This window comes from Ornithorhynchus anatinus, chromosome 12, assembly GCF_004115215.2.
Source record: "Ornithorhynchus anatinus isolate Pmale09 chromosome 12, mOrnAna1.pri.v4, whole genome shotgun sequence".
NCBI classification, from domain to species: Eukaryota; Metazoa; Chordata; class Mammalia; order Monotremata; family Ornithorhynchidae; genus Ornithorhynchus; species Ornithorhynchus anatinus.
Genome location: NC_041739.1, coordinates 12,945,940 through 12,964,934, shown reverse-complemented (window position 1 = coordinate 12,964,934; position 18,995 = coordinate 12,945,940). Strand labels below are relative to the sequence as shown.

General features: G+C 44.2%; 1 protein-coding gene across 2 annotated transcripts; it reads left to right on the top strand.

Moving 5' to 3' along the window:
- Window positions 1-302: 302 nt before the first annotated feature.
- Window positions 303-18,794, top strand: MSMO1 (methylsterol monooxygenase 1). 2 transcript variants are annotated; one of them, XM_001507650.5, is made up of 7 exons: window positions 303-402; window positions 3,427-3,559; window positions 8,073-8,356; window positions 11,923-12,071; window positions 13,212-13,338; window positions 14,896-15,050; window positions 17,035-18,794. In XM_001507650.5, the coding sequence occupies exons 3-7, from the start codon at window positions 8,102-8,104 to the stop codon at window positions 17,237-17,239; spliced, it is 891 nt and encodes a 296-aa protein (XP_001507700.1). In that variant the 5' UTR covers window positions 303-402; window positions 3,427-3,559; window positions 8,073-8,101; the 3' UTR covers window positions 17,240-18,794. The 2 variants fall into 2 exon arrangements, with proteins under 2 accessions (XP_001507700.1, XP_007671225.1); XM_007673035.3 differs by lacking the exon at window positions 303-402 and adding an exon at window positions 446-502.
- Window positions 18,795-18,995: the final 201 nt, after the last annotated feature.

Below are 18,995 nucleotides of genomic sequence, written 5' to 3'. Positions count from 1 at the left end.
CGGGTGGGAGGGGGGAGGAGGGAGGGAGGGGAGAGGGAGGCTCCGCCCCGTCAGGCCTTGTCCGGCCGGTCGCCCTCCGCGCGCCGCGATTGGCCGCGCCCGCGGGTCTGACTATGCTCACTCCATCCCCACGGCCAATGAGGCGCCACCCGCCGCGCCGGCGACCAATCGCCGGCCGGGAGCCGGACGGGGGGCGGGGCCGCTCCAGCCGCCAGGGCCAATAGCGGCGCCTCCCCGCCGCCGCCGCCGCCGCCGCCGCTAGGGGGCCGCCCACCGCGTCGGGACGGGGCAGGGGCGAGCGGGGTAGGGCAGGACTGGACCGGACCGGACCGGACCGGATCGGATCGGACCGGCCGGCGGCCGCCGCTTCAGGGCTGAGACCCTCGGCGAGGAGGGAGAAAGGTGATGATGGGCCTTCCGTAAACGCTTCCTATAATAATAATGCTATTGGGTGAGCGCTTCCTATAATGATGGTATTCGGTGAGCGCTTCCTACGGTCAGGGTAAGGATGGCCTGAGCGAAACGCTTACTACGCTAATAATGATCATGCTCTTTGTGAAACGCTTACTACGGTAATAAGAATGATGGTTTTAGTGAAACGCTTACTACAGTGATGACGACGGCATTTGTTAAACGCTTACTACAGTAGTAAAAACGATGGCATTTGTTAAGCGCTTACTATAATAATGCTGGTGTTTGTTAAACGCTTATTACAGTAATAATAATGCTATTTGTTAAACGCTTCCTACAATGATAATAACGATGGTATTTGTGAAACGCTTACTACAGCGATGATAATCATGGTATTTGTTAAACGCTTACTACAGTGATGATAATCATGGCATTTGTTAAGCGCTTACTACAGTAATAATAATGATGATATTGGTTAAGCGCTTCCTACAGTAATAATGATAGTATTTGTTCAACGCTTACTACAGTGATGATAATCATGGTATTTGGTAAAGGCTTACTATAATAATGCTGGTGTTTGTTAAACGCTTACTACAGTAATAATAATGGTATTTGTTAAACGCTTCCTACAATGATAATAACGATGGTATTTGTTAAACGCTTACTACAGTGATGATAATCATGGTATTTGTTAAACGCTTACTACAGCGATGATAATCATGGTATTTGTTAAACGCTTACTACAGTGATGATAATCATGGCATTTGTTAAGCGCTTACTACAGTAATGATAATGATGGTATTGGTTAAGCGCTTCCTACAGTAATAATAATGATGGTATTGGTTAAGCGCTTCCTACAGTAATAATGATAGTATTTGTTCAACGCTTACTACAGTAATGATAATGATGGTATTTGTTAAGCGCTTACTACAGTAATAATGATGGTATTTGTTCAACGCTTACTACAGCAATAATGGTGATGGTATTTGTTTAAACGGTTACTGCATTAATAATAATAATGGTATTTGTTAAGCACTTACTACAGTAATAATAATAATGGTATTTGTTAAGCGCTTACTACAATAGTAAAAACGATGGTATTTGCTAAATGCTTACTATAATAATGATGGTATTTGTTAAACGCTCACTATACTAATGATCGTCTTTGTTAAACGCTTGCTACAATAATAATAGGGGAAGCGGCGTGGCTCAGTGGAAAGAACCTGGGCTTGGGAGTCATAGGTCATGGGTTCGAATGCCGGCTCTGCCACTTGTCAGCTGTGTGACTGTGGGCAAGTCACTTCACTTCTCTGGGCCTCAGTGACCTCATCTGTAAAATGGGGATTAACTGTGAGCCTCACGTGCGACAACCTGATCACCCTGGATCTACCTCCGCGCTTAGATCAGTGCTCCGCACATAGTAAGCGCTTAACAAATACCAACATTATTATAATAATAATGATGATCGTATTTGTTAAACGCTCACTGTAATAATAATGATGATGATGGCGTTTGTTAAACGCTTCCAGATATGTATTTATTATGCTATTCATTGTATATAGCCACGATTCTCTTTATCTTGATGGTATTGATGCCTGGCTACTTTTGTTTTGCGGTCTGTCTCCCTCCCCCTAGACTGTAGTAAGCGTTTAACAAATACCAAATACCCCGTTGGACAGGGATGGTCTCCATCTGGTGCCCAATTGTCCATTCCAAGCGCTTAGTCCAGTGCCCCGAACATAGTAAGCTCTCAATAAATACGATTGAATGAATGAATATAATAACGATTTGTTAAACGCTTACCATAGCAATAGTAATAGTAATGGCATTGGTTAAGCGCTTACTCTGTGCCAAGCACTGTTGTAAGCCCTGGGGTGGATACAAGATAATCAGGGGGTCCCAAGCAGGGATCACAGGCTTCATCCCCATTTTCCAGGTGAGGTCACTGAGGGCCAGTGAAGTGATTTGCCCACAGACACAGCCGACAGGCGGAGGATCCGGGATTAGAACCCGTGACCTCTGACTCCCAAGCTCAGGCTCTTTCCACTGAGCCTCGCTGCTTCTCTTACTGTGGGCCGAGCACTGTTCTAAGCGCCGGGATAGGTACGAGAGAAGCGGCGTGGCTTAGTGGAAAAACAGCCGGGGCTTGGGAGTCAGAGGTCGTGGGTTCCAATTCCGGCCCCGCCACTTATCAACTGTGTGACTTTGGGCAAGTAAGCGCTCAAGAAATACGGGCCACGTGAATCTCACAGTCTTCATCCCCATTTTACAGACGAGGGAACTGAGGTTCAGAGAAGTTAAGCGGCTGGCCCAGTGTCACGCAGCAGACAAGTGGCGGGGCCAGGATTAGAACCCGTGTCCGGGCTCTTTCCACTAAGCCATGCTGGTAGGGAAAGTAATAAGAATAACGATGGTAGGTATTAAGCGCTTACCATGTGTCAAGCACTGTTCTAAGCGCCGAGGCAAGATAGAAGCTGATCAGATCAGACACAGCCCCCCACCCCCCATGGGATTCCCAGTTCGAATCCCCGTTTTCCAGATGCGGTAACTGAGGCCCAAAGAAGTGAAGGGACTGGCCCGAGGTCACGCAGCAGAAAAGTGGCAGAGGATGGGATCAGAACCCAGGTCCTTCTGACTTCCAGGCCCGGGCCTTAACCTCTAGGCCGCGCACCGGCTTCCCTGGTGCCCGTCAGGGATGAAATGCGGGGGGGGATCCCTCACCTAATGGCCGGTGGAAGGGAGACATTGCAATGTGCGTTCATTCAGTTGTATTTATCGAGCGCTTACTGTGTGAAGAGCACTGTACTAAGCACTCGGAAAGTACAATACGGCACTAAAGAGAGACAGTCCCTGCCCAGAGCGGCTCAGAGTACAGCGTCGGGACCGGCCGGGGTTGAGGTTTATTCCACCACTTCACCCTCTCCCCCCGGGGGTCTCCTCCTGGAGCTTCGGGGGGACGTGTGGAGCGCTCCCCTCTCTCCCATCAACCGCACCATCTTTTCTGGGTCCATACAGGTTTCTTCCTCCTCTGTTTACACCGTGCTAGTCAAGCGGCAGTCCTCCCCGCCTGCCGCCCCCTCGGCGAAACAAGCTGCAGAAAGGAGACTTCTAATCCCGGCTCCGCCACTTGCCTGCTGTGTGACCTTGGGTAAGTCACTTCACTTTCCTCCGCCTCGGTTTCCTCGGCCGTCAAATGAAGATTAAATACTTATAGGCCCTCCCTAGGGTGCGGGGTAGGGACCGCGTCTGAATTCCTTGCATCGTATTTCTGGACCGTAGCCAAGCTCCTGGTGGTCAGGGAAAGTGCCCGTGAGCTCGTTGTGGGCAGGGATTGTCACTCTTGAATGTTGTGTTGTACTTTCCCGAGCGCTTAGTACAGTGGTCGTGCGTGGGAAGCGCTTAGTAAGTACGACTGGATGAAGTGCCTACCCACTCGGTTATACAGTGAGCGCCCAGTTAATACGATTGATCTACGTCAGTGTGGAAAGTGCTTAACAAATAGGAAAAATGATATTATGGTATCTAAGCGCTTACCACAATCCTTTTGCACATAGGTAAGTGCTTAGAGAGGCAGCGTGGCTCAGTGGAAAGAGCCCGGGCTTGGGAGTCAGAGGTTATGGGTTCGAATCCCAGCTCTGCCACTGGTCAGCTGTGTGACTGTGGGCAAGTCACTTCACTTCTCTGGGCCTCAGTGACCTCACTGTATAATGGTGATGAAGACTGAGCCTCACGTGGGACAACTTGATTACCCTGTATCTCCCCCAGCGCTTAGAACAGTGCTCTGCACGTAGTAAGCGCTTAACAAGTGCCAACATTATTCACAGATACCATAATAATATCATTTTTCCTTTTTGTTAGACACTTTCCAAAAGGACTGTGGTAAGCACTGGAGTAGATACAGGTTATTCAGGTTGGACACAGTCCCTACCCCAGTGGGACACACAGTCTAAGTAGGAGGGAGATCAGGTGTGTTGAATCCCCATTTTAGAAATGAGCAAATGGAGTCACGGTTTTGTAAGAGGAAGTGTCCCTGCTCCTGCTTTCCTCTACCCACATCTTAACTTTTTATCCACCCCTTTGCTGTCAGAACTTCAAGGCTTCTGGGGACAAAGATGGAAACATTCTTGGTTTCCAGTGCTCTCTTTCTCTTGCCTTTGAGGTTGACTGGAGACCTAATTAGCGGCCCAAATAGTGCCGGTTTGCAGGAAAGGCCACCTGAAATATCAGTGTTTTATTTAAATTCATTCATTCAATAGTATTTATTGAGCGCTTACTATGTGCAGAGCACTGTACTAAGCGCTTGGAATGTACAAATCGGTAACAGATAGAGACAGTCCCTGCCCTTCGGGCTTACAGTCTAATCGGGGGAGACAGACAAGAACGATAGCAATAAATACATAACAATAAATAGAATCAAGGGGAAGAACCTCTCATTAAAACAATAGCAAAAAAATAGAATCAAGGTGATGTACATCTCATTAACAAAATAAATAGGGTAATGAAGATATATACAGTTGAGCGGACGAGTACAGTGCTGAGGGGAGGATGACTGTCGGCCCACCTTGCCAGTAGATTAGCCAGAGCTTGAGAGAGTAACACAGGCTTCTCATTTCCTGCATTTAAAAAAAAAAAAAAAAAGGGTGAAACCAAAAAAAACTCAGTTCGATTTGATTTGCCGTCATTCCCAGATGACTACGGAAAATGGAAGGCTTTGTCTTCTGCGAAATGTAGTTTTTAGACGAGTGTCCTGTTTCCCCGTCAGTCTTTTAACTCCAGCTAGCTCAACTCTAATTCTGATTGAAGTCAGACTCTGCCATCTTTACTCACCTTTACTCATCCTCAGAACCTGAATTATCTTCTAAAGAGTTTTATTTTTGACATGTATGGAAACTTATTTTATCAGCTGTCAATAGTCACAGAAATCTCCTTCAATGGGGAGTTGCTTTTTTTTTTTTAAAAAAAAGAAAACAAATATGGCACATGTTGTCTGCTTTCACTGAAACTTAAAGGGGAAGATTACAGGCAACTGAAGAAAAAGTATGAGTGTCTTTTCCTAAAAGACATCTCCTCAATCCTGTGTGTTTTAGTACGATAAGAATATTTTGAGAGTTTTCATTGCTTTGTGAAGATTGATAATGTAAAACACTGCTCATGATCTTTCAAGGTTTGTTTTTTTAAAATAGCATGGCCTTGTGGAAGTAGCATGGGCCTGGTCGTCAGAGGATCTGGGTTCTAATCCTGAATCTTCAAGGCTAAGTCAGTTAACTTCTCTATGCCTCAGTTTTCTCGTCTGTAAAAGTACTTGTTCTTCCCCCTGTGTAGACTATGAGCCCCAGGTGGGAAAGGGACCGTTCGGCCTGATGAACGTGGATCTAGCCCAGTGTTCAGTACAATGCCTGACACCCAGCAAGCACTGAAAAAATATAGTTTTTTTTAAAAAGTTGTGTTTGATTAAAGGTAGTTCTAGCATTTTCACATTTAGTTTTTCAGAAGATAATGTATCTACTGCACTTCCCCTGGTCTTGAATTGGAGATCCATTAGGCTTCGAGAGCAGAGATCATATGTACGAATTCGGTTGTCCTCTCCCAAGCGTTTAGTACAGGACTCAGAATGTAGGTGTCGTGAGTGCTAGTGATTGAAGCTTTCTAAAACAATGAAGTTTCCAGAGCAGAGACAGGTCTCACTATTAATAGTGTTTATTTTGTACTTATCAGTGATGGTATTTAGTAAGTGCTTACTATGTATAGACGACTGTACTGAGTGCTTGGGAGAGTACGATACGACCGAGTTATCGGTCTCATTCCCTGCCCACGATGAGTTTACTTATTCTGTGCAGAGCACTGAGAGTATAGAATAGTTGGCACCCGCAATCCCTCCCCTCAAGGATCCCGTAGCCTTATTTGTTTTACGCCATCAAGTCACCTCTGACCCATAGCGATCCGGTGGACACGTCTCTCCCAGGACGCCCCCGCCTCCATCTGCGATCCTTCTGGTAGGTGTATACGAGGCCCGGGAGATTACAAGTAGGGAAATGTGACATTTTAAAGATTTATACCCCCATGGTACTGAGAAGGGCAGTGAGCGCTCAATGTCTGAATTGGCACTTTGGGGAGAAAATCAGGTGGGGAGATGAGAGATTAATCGGAGAAGGCGTCCTGGAGGAGCTGTGATTTCAGAAGGGTTTTGGAGATGGGGAGAGCAGGGATTTTGCTAGGTGGGAAGTGGGAGGGTTCCGGGAAGAAGGGAAGGTGCCAGCAAGAGGCGGTCTGCCAGAAAGATTCAAACTGGACATTCAATCGTTCAATGGTATTTATTGAGTGCTTACTTTGTGCAGAGCACTGTACTAAGCGCTTGGAATGTACAGTTTGGCAATAGATAGACAATCCCTGCCCGACAACGGACTCAAAGTCTAAAATGGGGAGACAGACAGCAAAACAACTAGTCAGACACTTGCCACTTTTACTCTCTCCTAAAGTGTATAGGTTTTTTTTTTTATGGTATTTGTGAAGTGCTTACTTTATGCCAGGCACAGTTCTAAGCACTGGGAAAGTTACAAGATAATCAGATTGGACACATCCCAAGTCTCACAGTCTTAACCCTCACTTTACAGATGAGGAAACTGAGGCACAAAGAAATGACTTACCCAAAGTCACACTGCAGGCAAGCAGAACTGACACGAGAACTCAGTTCCTTCTGACTCTCAGGCCCGTGCTCTACCCACTAGGCAACGCTGCTTCCCAAAATTGTGAACCATTTCTCGGTTCAGGCTAAACACAGCCCTTTCTTCACATATAATTTTTCATAACTCCATAACAGAATAATAATAATGGTACTTAAGTGCTTATTATATGCCAAGGATTGTTCTACGTGTCAATGGGCAGGGACTGTCTCTATCTGTTCCCGAATTGTACATTCCAAGCATTCAGTGTTCTGCACATAGTAAGTGCTCAATAGATACTATTGAATAAATAAATGAATGAATGGAGTAGATAAAAGGTAGTCAGGTTGGACACACTCTCTGCCCTTCATGGCCACCGTGAGTTAGAGTGGGAGAGGAGCTAGGAGTCATCGGGGCGAGAGCTGACCCAGTGCCTCAGAGGCCAGTGGTTACAGACTTGGGCTTGATATGTGGAGCGAAGATGACAGCTGGGGACTTTCCAAGGGGTGGGGAGAAGTGGATGAGCTGTGGGCTTGGCTGTTTTCACAATTAAACTAAGAGGCAAAGGTTTTGCAATTGCACTGTATTCATCGCCTCAGTGTGGCCTGTCACCTTTATGCTATTCCTTTCCGATTGCCAGCAAACTTCTAAAAAGTGTGAAGTTCAATGGGAGTGGTTGGCAGGCTTTCGATTGGAAAATTCTTCTCAAAACCAGGAAAAAAATGTCCTTGGACTACTGTTTCGTAAATTGAAATTTGTCCTCTGTTAGGATTGCTTAAGGTGGTAAGCATTTGCTACCCACGATAAGAGAAAGCCACCCACCCCTAAAATGCATCAGTTAGATTACTTTCCTGTTGCACAGCCTCAGAAATCACTCTGGAAAGTAAATCCCAAATTTCTTAACTGGTCTGCACTTGAAAGAGCAAGTACACCTTGTTTCTTTTACCATACCTGGAGCAGTAAACTTTTTCGGGTGCCGTTAAATATGAATTTCTCTTTCAGAATCGGCATATTTCCAAAATCTTAACATAATGGCAGTAAACGAAAATGCCAGCATCTTGAATTCAGCATCTTTGGCGGTAGAGTACGTCGACTCTCTGTTACCTGGAAATCCTCTGCAGGAACCATTTAAAAATGCTTGGAACTATATGCTGGACAATTACACCAAATTTCAGATTGCAACTTGGGGATCACTTATAGTTCATGAAGCTTTGTACTTCTTGTTCTGTACACCCGCTTTTTTGTTTCAGTTTATTCCTTTTATGCAAAAGTACAAAATTCAAAAGGTGAGTAGACTAACGGTTATCCCAGTGGTGTGTGCTCTAATGCTTCAAAATGAGTAAAATTGAACCTGATAGGAAGATTTAGTCTTTGTCAACAGATGAATTATCTTCTGTGGCCAACAAAATGAAAACGGATACACCCGATGACTGCTTTCCTTATCCATGGTTTTCGGGGAGATTTCCTTCCCATCCTCCCCTGCAGTAGTTCCGGAGGAGATCTCCTGCCTTCTCTCAAAATCTACCCCCTCCACCTGTGCATCCAACCCCATCCTTTTGTGATCAAAACGATCTAAATCCTGTTGGTTGAACCTTCACAACATTGTTAAAATCCATCGAAACTGCTATCATGTAATCCATCTCCTGTCCCGTCTTGATTACTGTCAGCCTCTTTGCTGACCTCCTTGCCTTCTGTCTCCCCTCTCCGGTCCTTACTACACTCTGCTGCCCGAGTCATTTTTCTCCAAAAATGTTCAGTCCGTGTTTTCCCCACTCGTCAAGAACCTCTAGTAGTTGCCCAATCCTCCTCCATATCGAACAGAAACTCCTTACCATTGGCTTTAAAACACTCCTACCTCACCTTGCTTCCCTGCTACTACGACCTGGCCCGCAAACTTCAATCCTCTAATTCCAATCTACTCGCTCACCGTATCCCGATCCTGTCTATCTCCTCGCCGATCTCTCTCCCACGTCCTGCCTCCGGCTTCACACGCCCTCACTTTTCGTATCCGAAAGACAAATACCCACCCCACCTTAAAAACCTAATTGTAGGCTCAGCTCCTTCAACAGGCCTTTCCTGACTAAGCCCTTATTTCCTCTTTTCCCACTCCCTTCTGTGTCTGACCTGACTTGCTCCCTTCTCTCACCATCCTCAGCCCAGCAGCACTTAGGTACATAGCCATAATTTATTTATATTAATGCCTGTCTCCCCTTCTAGGCTATGAGCTCATGGGCAGGGAATATCTGTTATATTACTTGTCCTTGCCCAATTGCTTAGTATACTTAATACAGTGCCTTGAAAACTGTAAGATTTTAAGACAATTTAAAATCAGTCACAGCTATTGAGCACTACTGTCTGCAGGGCACTGAACGAAACACCCAATAACTGTAATTGATTTTAAATTGTGTGAATTGTTTTGGCAGTTTTATAAGATCATTTCTTCTTAATCCTTGTAAACAAGACATGGAAAAATAGGCATCTGGGGAAGGGTAGAGGCTTGATAACACCAAAGTGGATAGATTCCACTTACATACATATCTTTAATCTTATTGTCACTCTTCCCCTCTGGAATGTAAGTTCCTCCTGGGCAGTGAGCATGTCTACCAACCCTGAAATTTTACTCTCCCAGTCATGTAGTACAGTGTGCAATGCATACAAGAAGCGCTCAGTAAATACAATCGATCAGTAAAAGAGTGATCGAGAAGATGGTCCAGGTCCTTCTCAAAGCCAGGCTACGGCCCAGACACACTAACGTGCCGTGATCCTGCTTTATGGCTCATTGAATCCAAGACTAATTTTTTTGGCTCATACTTTTCTCCAGTTTTGAGGATCTAGAGAGTCACCCTTAACTCGCGTCTGTTATGGCTTTTTGTTTTTGTTCTTTTCATTCTTTGTCTTGTTTATTCTTCCCCCACCCATACACGTTTGGCTGGATCAACACCTCCCACTGTGGTTGACTGAGGCAGCATCTGGATAGCACGATTAGCTGCCGGGCTCGGCGCACCTCAGGTGGTATGGACGAGGGTACTTGCAGAGTGTCCCTCCCATGCTCATCAACAGGGGAGGGGACAGGGACCAGGCCCGCCAGGGAAGCTGCCCGCCTTGGCGGGAGCCGTGTAGTTCTCACCAGCCTTTTGGAGAAGAAGTTTTATCGTCTCTTCTGACACACGGCAAAGCAGAAAGAAACTGGCCAGAGAAGCTAAGTGGTGCAAAGAGCCGGACAGCAGGTGCCGGGTGGCTACAGCGGAGCTCTCTGCTTAGGTCCCCTCGACCCTTCCGTTGCCCTGGACTAGCCTGCCATCGGGAAATGAAGCAGTATGCCAGGGAACTGGAAAGAAAGGGAAGGAAAATCACCAACACCCCCCCTTTAGTAGTTGCACAGTGTGTAGGTATTTCAGTCAATCACTGTGGCAAGAGCACTGTACTAAGCACTTGGGGAAAGTGCGATAGAGTTGGTAGACATGATCCATTTGCTCAGTGAGCTTACGGTTTAGATGGGCAGGTGGACATTAAAATACAGGTTTTTTGTTAAGCCCTTACTATGTGCCAGGCACTCTATTAAGCACCGGGGTGGATACAAGCAAATCGGGTCTCTTTTTCTCTTAGGGCTTACAGTCGCAATCCCAATTTTACACATGAGGTACAGAGAAGTGAAGTGACTCTCCCAAGGCCACACAGCAGACAAGAGGCAGAGCCGGGATTAGAACCTGTGAACTTCTGACTCACAGCCCGTGCTCTCTCCACTAAGCCACTGGACACGATCCATGTCCCACATGGAGCTCACCGTCTCTGTTCCAATTTTAAAGAGGAGGTAACCAAGGCACAGAGAAGTTGATGGACTTGCCCAAGGTCACGTAGCAGACAGGTGGAGCTATGATTAGTCAGTCAGTCATATTTATTGAATGCTTACTATGTGCAGAGCACTGTACTAAGCACTTGGGAGAGTCCAATATAGACACATTCCCTGCCGACAACAAGCTTACAGTCTAGCTGGGCAGAGAGTCATTAATGTAAATAAAATTACAGAGAGGTACATGAGTTCTGTGGGGCTGGGATGGGGATGATAAACGGAGCAAGTCAGGGTGACGCAGAAGGGAGTGGGAAAAGAGGGAAGGGGGATTAATAATAATTATGGTATTTGTTAAGCGCTTACTATGTGCAGAGCACTGTCGTAAGTGTTGGGGTAGACACAGGGTAATCAGAATGTCCTCATGGGGCTCAAATTTTTTTTTTTAGATTTTAGATTAGAACACAGGAAGTTCTCTCTGCCTGTTACCTCCTGTAAAATGGGTTAAGAAACCTGTCCTTCCCCCTTTCAATTGAGAGTCCCATTTAGAAAAGGAACTATGACCAGTCCGATTGCATTGTGTCCACCCCAATCTTTACAAATGCTTACAAATATCCTAATTATTATTAGTCCCCTGACTGGGAAAAAATCCCACTGGATAACCCTGGCCCCGGCTATTTGAGTACACTTAGCTCAATTGAGAAGATTGGCCACTGGCCAGATGTGGTTTTCTTCTGCTTCCGAGGCACATGCCGTTGTCCAAAATAGGTGCTCAATAAATTACTCTGATGCTGATGAGACAGGTGGGGAAATGAGAGTGGTGGTTTTTAATATCTGACTTTTTTTTTTCCCTTGGTGTGTTTCTGTTTCTTCACCTGTAAAATGGCTATAATAATGGAATGATTCTATAATATTAATGGGCATCATATTAAAATACTTTATCATTTTTAAGATGTTTGAAAATATAGGATAACTTAGAAACAAGTGGTGCATAACAGAGAAAACAGTGATCTGAATGTTACATTAGCACATTTATAAAATAATTTTTTGTTTTGCTTTTTATAGGATAAGCCAGAAACTTGGGAAGGCCAGTGGAAATGCTTCAAAGTTCTCCTCTTCAATCACTTCTGTATTCAGCTACCTTTGATTTGTGGTGTCTACTATTTTGTAGAGTATTTTAACATTCCTTATGAATGGGAAAAAATGCCAAGATGGTAGGTATAGATTTCATTTTTAAATTGTCTTCACCAGGACAACATAAGCAGAAGAGACAGTTAGCCATGTCTGTTTGGAACAACTTGAAATTTCAGAGTTGTCTTCCCTGATCTGACCTGCTAGCCAGGAGGTAGTAGAGGAACTTGAAATTTTAGTTTGCAAAATCCTTGGTATGGTTAAGGACAACTCTGGGACGATGGGACACATTCATAGGAGTTTTAAAGTGGTGATTTTTAATGTTAGGGGTGTTCCTGACTGATATAATGAGGGCAACCAGTACACTATTTTTCAAGCATTTTCTGACTGCCTGAATGACAGCGGCTATGCAGAAGTGCTGGTGGCCCTCTGTTCTCTACTTTTGATGGAGTCTGTATGCCTAGGACGGCAGAGAGGTGAGGAGAACGGGATTGAGTAGGGGAAAATCCTGAGCTGCCTTGCCCATCAGGAGCATGTGCTGAGTTGGGATATTCATCAGGCTTGGTTAGCCGTGGGACTGGCACTACCTGTTTCCTTTTCTTCCACTAATAATATGGGGACACCTATCTACAAAATGCTCTCTTCAAAAAATGGAAACCACCAGAAACAGTAGGAACTTGGTTTTAGAAGTCCATGTTCAATCACTTTTTTTTTTTTGGAAGTTGTTTTTTTGTGCTGAGTAATACATGTGCCTCAAGACCTATGCATGAGATTTATGTCTTTCCACATTTATTAGGTCTTGAGAACTTTATATACAGAAATATGTGTGATCCCTGTTTAGTGTAAAAGTATAGTACCTTTAACCTTGAAATGTTTATTTGAAGCAAACCAAATAAAAGAGGTAATAGTTCCTGTTTGTTCTTTTTTTTCCGAATCAGATTGAGTTTTATGCCCTTGATGTAACCCTCTTTCTTCCCCTCAAAACACGTAGTTTTTTATTGTGATTTTATAGCCAAGAAACTTATTGTATTCTTGTCCTCTAAGCTATTTTTTTAAATCTAAATTTCATTCCCACACTAATAACTCATTTTTTGTAAATCGACATCAACTTGCCACTTGGCTCACAATTCATTGCCTAACTAGCAACACTAAGGGTTATAAAGGGTAAAATCATAGAGAAATTAGTGAAATGTTATTTAAGAGTTTTTGGATTTTCTTTCAAGGTATTTCCTGCTGGCCCGATGTTTTGGCTGTGCAGTGATTGAAGACACCTGGCATTATTTTCTACACAGACTCTTGCATCACAAAAGAATATACAAATATATCCATAAAGTTCATCATGAGTTTCCGGTATGTCTTTTATTTAAAAAATAATGTAAAGAGTAATTTTAAAAGAGAATGAATTAGCCCCACACAGAGAAGGAGGTTTGAAAGGACCTATATTTTAATTACCCATCGATGTTTTGGCAGCGTAAAGCTAAGTCATTTGATTTTCATATCTCCCATTTGGAAATAGTGGCAGAATTCCTAGATGAATCATTAGGGATATTTATTGAGCACTTACCAGGAGCAGAACACTGTTCTAAGTGCTTGGGAGAGTACGGTACAAGAGAGTAGGCAGACACATTCCCTGCCCACAACGAGCTTAGAGTTTAGAGGGCTGCAGGGAGTATTAATCTTACCAGCGCCTCAGCCATGATTTGGGTATTAGATGAACAGTTGAGACTAATTATTTTCTGAAAATCAGTACATACATGGTCTCGTTGGGTAGCTATTGCAATTTTTAAAATGTGATTTGCCGTTGTTAAAAGAATTATTACTGCAGCTTTTAATGTGTGAACTATAAATTGAGCCAAGACAAGTTGGAGATAATTTAAGCACTGGGGAGAATAGAACTGGATATTACCTGAAATCAGGGAACTTCACTAACTTTTAAGACTACTAAGGACTAATTTTACTTCATCCAATATGCTGAATCTAAAGGATCCTTAGCTGGGACCACCTGGGATCTCAGAAAGGTGACGGGGTGGGTGTTTAAAAAACAGAAATGCAGAAAACTTTAGATATCAACACCTAGGGTCTTGGGAAGGTTTAAAACAACGGAAATACCAAAAACCGTATTTGTATAAATCGGGATCATTGAGGCAGACTCCGTTAAGTCACTGTGGGCAGGCCTGTGGTATCAAAGATTTGTCCAGTTCTCAATCTGGAGGGATCTCAAGTGTCTAGTCCCTTCCCTGTCGATAGTCAGGAAAATGACTAAGTCATCAAGCAAGTGGTGCCCCTCCTTTAATCATCCCCATTGACTGATATTTCATAAGCTCCCTGTTTTGGGGTTTTGGTATTTTTAACAAAAAATGAAGACATTTTTCCTGATGTCAAGTCCAACTATCTACTACAATTTAAATCAAAATATACTCTCTTTGATTTAAGCATATGAGGTAGAAAACACTCCATATTCATTAAGGTACCCTTTTAATCCTCTCAGCTATCCATTCCCACTTCCTGTCAATTTCACTCAGGCCATTTTTTCCATTCCTTTGGTCAGTTTAGTTGGGTTTCTGACCCATGAGGGTCTCACAGTCTAAATGAGGAAGGTAGGTACCTAGGAAATAAGAAATAGCACTAAACAACAGGAGCAATTAAAATAAAAACATTAATGTTAGGAAACTGGGGTTCTAGACCCAACCCCACCCACTAGACTCGCTGTGTGACTTTGGGCAAATTCCCGAACTTCCCTGTTTGTTGGTTTCGTCATCTGTAAGATATCTGATGTCCCTACTTGGATTTTAGAGCAACAGCTCTGTCAGATCTGATAAGCTTGTATCTAATCTCATTGCTTAACAGAGTGCTTGGCACCGAATTTTAAGTGCTTAATGCTCTAACAATTATTCCTACTCTTTGTAGTCTCCATTTGGAATGGAAGCTGAATACGCCCATCCTCTGGAAACCCTGATTCTTGGAGCTGGATTCTTTATTGGAATTTTAGTCTTCTGTGACCATGTGATTCTGCTGTGGGCTTGGGTGTCATTTCGCTTGCTGGAAACCATTGATGTGCACAGGTGAGTGACAGTAATAGCCCCTAGGTAATGCGGCCTATTATGCCGGGGCGCTAAGGAGGGGAATTACAAGAGCAGTTATCCTTAGTGCTCTGCCTGTAGTAGTTAGTTTCAGTGGAGAATAAAGAAATCACTCTGGAAATACTTCTTTTTTTTAATGGCATTTGCTAAGCATTTACTATGTCCCAGGCATTGTAATGACAGCTGGAGTAGATACAAGCTGGTAGGCTGGACACAGTCCCTGCCCCACGGGAGGCTCACAGGCTTAATCCCCATTTTACAGAGGAGGTAACTGAGGTCCAGAGGAGTTAAGTGACTTGCCCAAGGTCACCCAACAGACAAGTTGGGGAACCAGGATTAGAACCCAAGGTCCTCTGCCTCCCAGGCCCATTCTCTTTCCATTAGGCTATGCTACTTTGCTTTCATATAGGCTAAAATAACATAACTCTTCTCCCATAGTTTATATGTTCATGTTTAGGCCTGCTGTTGGTCCAGGTGGAAGCGGACTGTTCTGGGAATCAGGTCACCTGGGACCTCATTCTGTCTTCTGGCCTTAGCACCCTGCCTGCCTGTTTACTTGGGGAATCTGGTCACCTGGGTCCTTGCATAGAGAACACAGAGACCCCAACCTCACTCAAAATCAGGCTCCTTTATTGCCATTCCCTCCCGGAAAAGTGTACCACACAACCAAGGGTCAGGGCACTGAACGGCTCCTCATGCTGTTTTCGACATCTTACCAGAGGTAGATCTTCTAAGGTTTTCTGGCCTTAGCACCCTGCCTGCCTGGTTACTTGTTGCTCTTGATGTCCCAGCAGGACCATGACTGGCTGGAAGGAGAGAGGTCTTATGGTATAGCACAAGCTTTTAGCACTAGAATCCATTTTTCTGCCAGAAGGAGCCTCATCCCTATCCCTGAGGGTGATTCCAGAATCTATTGCCAGTGGTAACATTCGCCTCGGGCAGTTAGATATTTCAGGTGAAAGTGGTTTTTAGTTCACTTCTCTGTGTTACTAATAATATGGTCTCAGCCAAACCTGTAATCCCTGCTTTTGATCATCACTTGGCTAGAAGCAGCGAGGCTTAATGGGGAGGGCACAGACTTGGGAGGCGGAGGATCGGGGTTCTAAATCCTGGCTCTGTTCTTTCTCTGCTGTGTGACCCTGGACAAGTCACTTAATTTAGTGTTCAGTTTCCTCATCTTTAAAGTGGGGGTTAAGACTGTGAGCCCCATGTGGGACATGGACTGTGCCAACCTGAATAGTCTGTAGCTACCTCAGCACTTAGTACAGTGCCTGGCACATGGAAGCGCTTAACAAAATCCGCAAGACTAAACGTTCATCGTGGGCAGGGTTCATATATACCACTTATGTTATATTGCACACTCCCAAGAGCTTAGGACAGTGCTCTGCACACTGTAAGCACATAGTAAATACCATTGATGATGATCATCTCTTTTAGTGACTGGGACTGTCTTGAAGGACACCACGAATATACCATATTTTGGTTTGCTTTTTTTTTCCTCCGTGCATTCATAAACATTCCCGATACACAGTTTGTTCATTCTTTCATTCAGTAGTATTTATTGAACACTTACTATGTGCAGAGCACTGTACTAAGCGCTTGGAATGTACAATTCGGCAACAGATAGAGACAGTCCCTGTCCAGTGACGGGCTCACAGTCTAATCGGGGGAGAAGGACGGCAGAGCGAAACGGAACGAAACAAAAACAAGACAGCATTATCACGATAAATGGAATCAAGGGGATGTACACCTCATTAACAAAATAAACAGGGCCTCCACCCGTGCCCACCTCACCCCACGTCCATTCCGGGCACGTGGTGGGGCTGGAGTGGGGGAAATACCATGATACTTCTTGTGCTTGATAAAACATACTCTGGCGTTAAACATCAGCCCTGGAACCGCTCTCAGTGAGGATGGTTGGTTAACTGAATTTCCATCCATGGTGGCCTTTGTTTTTGTTTTTTAGCGGTTACGATATTCCTCTCAATCCTTTGAACCTCATCCCTTTTTATGGCGGCGTCCGGCACCATGACTTCCACCACATGAACTTCGTTGGAAACTATGCTTCGACTTTTACGTGGTGGGACAGGCTCTTTGGCACAGACGCTCAGTATCTCGCCTACATCGAAAAGACAAAGAAGTTGGAGTCGTCGGAAAAAAAGGCCAAATAGACTTCTGGTGGTGTGGAAGTGATATTCTAAGAAGAGCCTACCATTTATATTTTCATTAAAGCTGGTGGCTAACACTGCTTCAGGAGAACAAAAATAAGCGTGTATCCTGGCTATTAAGTGTCATGGAAAATATTAACAATAACATGGAAAATTTGGCAGTATCTTCCTAGAGGGAACTTCTACTTTATGCACATTCTATGTATATAAGTATAGAAATATGTCTGTGTGCATATATGTGTGTATAATTTTAAATCAAATGAGGGATGCTTAAAAGGCCATATTACTGACTTGAAAAGGAAAAATTACAAAGACTTTTTAGGATTTAGGATTATGTAATATTTACCTAATTTTTACATAATTTTAGGATTATGTAATTTTTTTTTTAAAAAACCCTCTGGTAAGACCACAGGGAGCTGAAATTGGCCTTGAAGTCTATTAAGTATATACTGTCCTTTATGGAAGTATACCACAGCTCTAATGCTATTTGGTATCATGCTTGAAATTTGTTACGATTTTTAGGGGAACGCCTCAAAATCAAAATAGAGCAAAATCAGCTGAAGCACTGAATAACTGAAGCTGCTAGTGCTGGTCTATCTGCGTTTGTCACAGCTGTGCTTGGTGTAGAGGTCATGAGCGTTGGGTTCTCTTGGGGGTTGTTGCAGAGAGAGGGGTCATCTTGCTGCCATTTTGAAAGGAACCCAGTTAGGCACACTTTGCAAGTGAAAACATTCCTGACAGGATTGAAGTAGTGTATTTTCTGCTAGAGACTGAGAAAGGCTGTATCGTAGATGCCTTGAAACCTGAGGAGCTTTTCTTTTAACGGTTCCTTTTTCGCTGTACCTAGCATTTACATTACACTTTGATCTGCGTGACTGTAATTGCCTGAACTGATTTATCGCTGTTGTTTGCACTTGTGTCTATTGAAATAAATGGTTGGTTTTTTTGTTTGTCGAATCTAGGGCTTAGGATCTCTCACCTTTCACAAGCAGGAGTCACTGCTGGCCCCTTCCTGCTTCCTCGTGCTTAGAGATCATTACTGGATTTGGGAGGTGTTCTCTTCCCACCTCTGCCACTTCCTTGGGCAAGTCATTTCTCTTATCTGTAAAATGGGGATTCAGTACCATTTTCAAATGGCATTTAAGTGCTTCCCAAGTGCCAGCTGCTGGGATAAATACAAGATAATCAGGTTGGACACAGTCCATGCCCCCCGTGGGGCTCATAGTCTCAATGTCCATTTTACAGATTGGGTAGCTGAGGCACGGAGAATTAAAGTGACTTGGCCGTAGTCACACGGACACCTGGCAGAGAGGGTATCCAGGTTACACTGCTTCCGTCAACTGAGGCCATGGAACAGGGTTATCAACCGGTGCTTGGCACATTTCTGATCATATAAAAGTACATATTTTGCTGCTTGTAAAGAAGACTGGTTCTACATTGGTACCACTTGAAAAAAACTTGATGTGTTTAATTCCTTTTTTAACCCTGAATAGCTGTTACCACTGTACTTGAATATGTTTAAATCCTATCAATCCAGAATAAAGCTAAAATAAAATTAGTCTAACTTTCATCCATATTCCTTCAGGACTAGGGGTAGAGGAGAGTCAGGTTCTTTCCCAAGCCCTCCAATGGTTGCCCATCCACCTCCACGGCGGTCAACCGACGGTGTCGAGTACTTGCCGTTCGCAGAGCAACGTGGTAAGCGCTTGGGAGAGTACAACACGAAGAGTCGGTAGGTGTGTTCCCCAGGAATTCCTCC

Coding starts and splice junctions, on each gene's coding strand:
- MSMO1 (XM_001507650.5), top strand. CDS start 8,102: ATGGCAGTAAACGAAAATGCCAGCATCTTGAATTCAGCATCTTTGGCG. Junction 8,357..11,922: donor AAAAGTACAAAATTCAAAAG/GTGAGTAGACTA, acceptor TGCTTTTTATAG/GATAAGCCAGAAACTTGGGA. Junction 13,339..14,895: donor AAGTTCATCATGAGTTTCCG/GTATGTCTTTTA, acceptor TACTCTTTGTAG/TCTCCATTTGGAATGGAAGC.